This window comes from Triticum dicoccoides, chromosome 6A (genome assembly GCF_002162155.2).
Source record: "Triticum dicoccoides isolate Atlit2015 ecotype Zavitan chromosome 6A, WEW_v2.0, whole genome shotgun sequence".
NCBI classification, from domain to species: domain Eukaryota; kingdom Viridiplantae; phylum Streptophyta; class Magnoliopsida; order Poales; family Poaceae; genus Triticum; species Triticum dicoccoides.
The window spans coordinates 82,766,669-82,770,230 of record NC_041390.1 but is presented as its reverse complement, the minus strand read 5'-3'; the positions used below and the strand labels follow the sequence as shown (position 1 = coordinate 82,770,230).

General features: G+C 48.0%; 1 protein-coding gene across 1 annotated transcript; it reads right to left on the bottom strand.

The window, feature by feature from the left end:
• Nucleotides 1-350: 350 nt before the first annotated feature.
• On the bottom strand, nucleotides 351-3,361 carry LOC119315143. The gene is made up of 4 exons (XM_037589816.1): nucleotides 3,048-3,361; nucleotides 2,617-2,856; nucleotides 1,601-2,137; nucleotides 351-1,492 (listed from the first exon to the last, which is right to left on the bottom strand). Exons 1-4 carry the CDS (start codon nucleotides 3,270-3,272, stop codon nucleotides 653-655), a joined length of 1,842 nt encoding a protein of 613 aa, XP_037445713.1. The 5' UTR covers nucleotides 3,273-3,361; the 3' UTR covers nucleotides 351-652.
• Between the last annotated feature and the right edge of the window lie 201 nt (nucleotides 3,362-3,562).

Here is a 3,562-nt window from a genome sequence, read left to right as displayed (position 1 = left end):
CCCCACGCTGAGTTTTCCGCCAGCGCGCCCCTACACGGCTCTATTTCAAACCCCTAGGGGGCCGAACGGCTAGAGATGCTCTCACCGTGGGCGTGGTCAGACGTCAACCCTCTTCGTCCCTCCTCATCTCAGCCTCGGGCCGGCCTTCAGAATTTTTCATCAAAAACAACTGACACGAAGTGTGTTTTCAGGCCACTGAAATTTAGCAAATGCATAGTTCTAATTGTGGCCCGGGTGAATGGCTGAGTTCTTCTTAGTGGAAGAACACAGCAGTAGCAGGGCCAGTTTTTTGCAAAGGAGCCCCCGGTATTAAGGGGAAAACATGCAAGAGTTGGAACAATACTAGGAGATTAAACATATTGCAAGATAAGAAAGTGGAGATGATCATTCAAGAGACAAGATACAGTGATTTACTGAGGTTTCACATAATACTGCAGATACATCGGAGCGTTCCTCGGATCAATAATGCTACAAGGAGACACAGTTGACATGTCCTCCAGAGGCTAGAAAACTTAGTTCAGAATGTAAAACAAAATTTGCAAGATTCGAATTTGCAGGAGTCAAGCTTCGGATAGAAGAGTGATTGCTCGTTTGGTAAGCTTTGGTGATGATACAAGGTAGCTCAGCAAGATGTGACCCCAAGAACATCCGGTTATCCTCTCCGTGACGGTGGCTTTCCTCTCCTGGAGTTACTGGATCCTGCTTTCTTCTCGTCGCCCCTCTTGATGAACCCGGTTAGAACCTTCTTTGCCTTCGACCACTGCTGAATGGACTCTTCGTTTCTCATGAACGGGCAGACTTCACTGATTGTAATCTTTGGGACCACGCGCGGTTCTTCTACCTTGTTGTTCCCGTCGTGCCCTCGGGTTTCATGACCAGCTGAACCAACTGTAGTTCCAGCAGATGGCATTCCCGTGGAACTCAGCAAGTTCTGCTCAGCCGAGGGCTGAGTTATAGCCTCTGGGGATCCCAAAGATGTCATACCTAATGAGGTCACTTCCCTCTTGGATTCGGTGCGAGCGACAGAGGTCTCGGTAGCAGATTCAAGTTTTGGTGGTGCTGGGTTGATGTTCGGCAATATCTGCGATATACTGAAAGATGTAGCACCCATGCCTCCTACAAGATCTCTCCAGGCAGACTTCTGAGTCCACACAGAACCCTTTTTAGGTTCAGTAGTAGGAAGCTCATTTTGTGAACCTTCGTTTTTGGTGGAACGACCAGTTAGAGCGTCAACACCTTGAAGACCAGCAGAACTTTTAGCTCTATCAAGTACGGAAGAGAAACCATGCGTTCCTTTTCCTGACAAAACAGAGGATTTCTGTTCGTTTTGGATGGCTACTGCCACAGATGGCAAAGACTTCCCTATAGTCCTGTCTGCATTCATTGAAGTAGACTGCTTCTGGTTTCTAGGTTCAGATAAATCCTCAGATTTCTGTCTCTTCTTTTGTGGAGAAATCTCATCAAAGTGCTGACGTTTTCTGAACCGCTCGTCCTAATATTTAGAAATTAATTAGGAGTGTTATTGCACATATTGAATGGAAAAATTGTGAATTGTGCATCACGGGAAAATTATTCAGGCAAGTAACTGCAATATGCATACCTTATTCACTGCTTGGTTTGCCCTATTTAACTGGGCAGCTGAGTTGTTGGCTTTGCGAGGAGCAATGTTGATCACAAGGTCATCATCGAATTCTTCTTCAGAAGGATCGTCTGTTTCTTCCATTTGGAGGTCATCCAAATCTTCTTCAGGAGTTTCTGTTGTTTCTTCCATTGGCAAATCATTGTCGGAATCAGAGGGTTCTGTCTCCGTATCAGAGGGTTCCGTCTCAGCATTAGAGAGTTCTGTTTCAGCATCAGACGGTTCCATGATGTTAACAACATCATCTTGTTTCTGCACTTCCGACGAATCGAGTTGCTCAGTGTCCTTCTCAAAGAGCTTACTCATCACAGAATTCATGATGTTGCGCTCCTTCTCATATGCAACACGATTAAGAACAGCAGCATATTCTTCATTTGCTTTCTCAGGAGGTCCACAGTGCTCCTCACAGTCACAGAAATGAATTGGGTAGGAAGGGACTTCAATATTTCTGAAACTGTATTTGTGCTTTCCACTGCCTTTAAAAGGCAAAGGTTTCAGCTGCAAAACAGATCATTGGTTAGGAGAATGCATGTCACGGAAATAACTGACATATTAGATGATCATTTCGGTAGGAAATGCACAGCTGCTATTTTGATCAATATAGTGCATGATAGACTACTCTTTTACCCTTGCTGTTTCTGTTACAACCAGTCTCAACAAGATATTTATCTACACACAATTTCACACTGAATTGCTATTTCTCATTCAAAACCTAATCTTACGAATTACACCCGCTAAGTTTGTCTCATATTCCGTTACAAAATGAACATGATTCGAGCATCAGTTCATGCTTATGAAAAAAAAGTACAATGAAGCAATTCCAAGAACATGCTATTAATCATCAGGAGGAATGGCATACTATTACTTGCATGGTCACACCTGTTTGCACAGACTAAAGAAATTACGAAACACACGATTTGGAAAATTCATCAAAACAGTCAGACCAAAGAATAATTCAACACAGAGAGACAACTCACCTTCCTCAATCTCGGGAAGTAGATGTTCAGCTTTGAACTTTCCAGAGCATCCTTCTCCAGCTTCCGCTTCTCCTTCTCCTTCTCTACCTGCTTGTCCACATTATCTTTCGCAGGCATTTCTTGAGCAGCTGCTGCCGCCGCCGCCGCCTCCTGCTCCCATTCTCGCTTCAGTCGAACGAGGTAGTGCTCCTTGGCCTTCTCCAGTTTCAGCGTCCCTCCTTTCCATTTGCACCCATTGTACTACACGCAAATTAACATCGTATCAGAAATCCTCTGTGCAACCGCAAAGCGAGATAGCAAACAGCTATAGGAGGGCCAAAATCTCGTTCATCTCCACCAAAGGCGCTCATTAGGGCGAACGGATGGAATTAACAAACCCCAATCTGCTACTATTGACAAGGAGATGGTTGGATGGGGTGCCGGATGCTTACGGTGGAGAAGAGCTTGGCCAGGGCCTTGTGGGAGGGGCATTGGAAGTCGACGTAGGCGAAGCTGCGGCCGCTGGTGCGCACGAACTCGACGCCGGCGACGCGGCCGATGGAGCCGAACACGGCCTCCAGGTCGGCCGCGGACACGCCCTCCGCCAGCCCGCCCACGAATAGCCGCGTGGTGACGGCGCCACCGCCGTCTGCCTCCGCCGCGGCCGTCGCCGCCATGAGAAAAGTGTGGTCGCGGAGCGCAAGACGGTGGCGGCGGCGAGGGCAGGGCGAGGGCGAGCAGAAGGGGAAGGCGCGTGGCTGTAAGATTCGTGCGGTGCCAGCGTCGATGGCTGAGGGGGTTCCTTTCTCGCGGGGCTGTCGTCGGTGGCTGGAAGGTGGGACCCAGGGGCCGACGTGCTGACAGGTACACTGGCTTCGGCTGGGCTTAGATTGGGCCAATTATATGCTCGATTGTGTACCATCTAGCCCGAATGGTAGCCCTAAGAGTTAGCGTGAACGATTCCCAC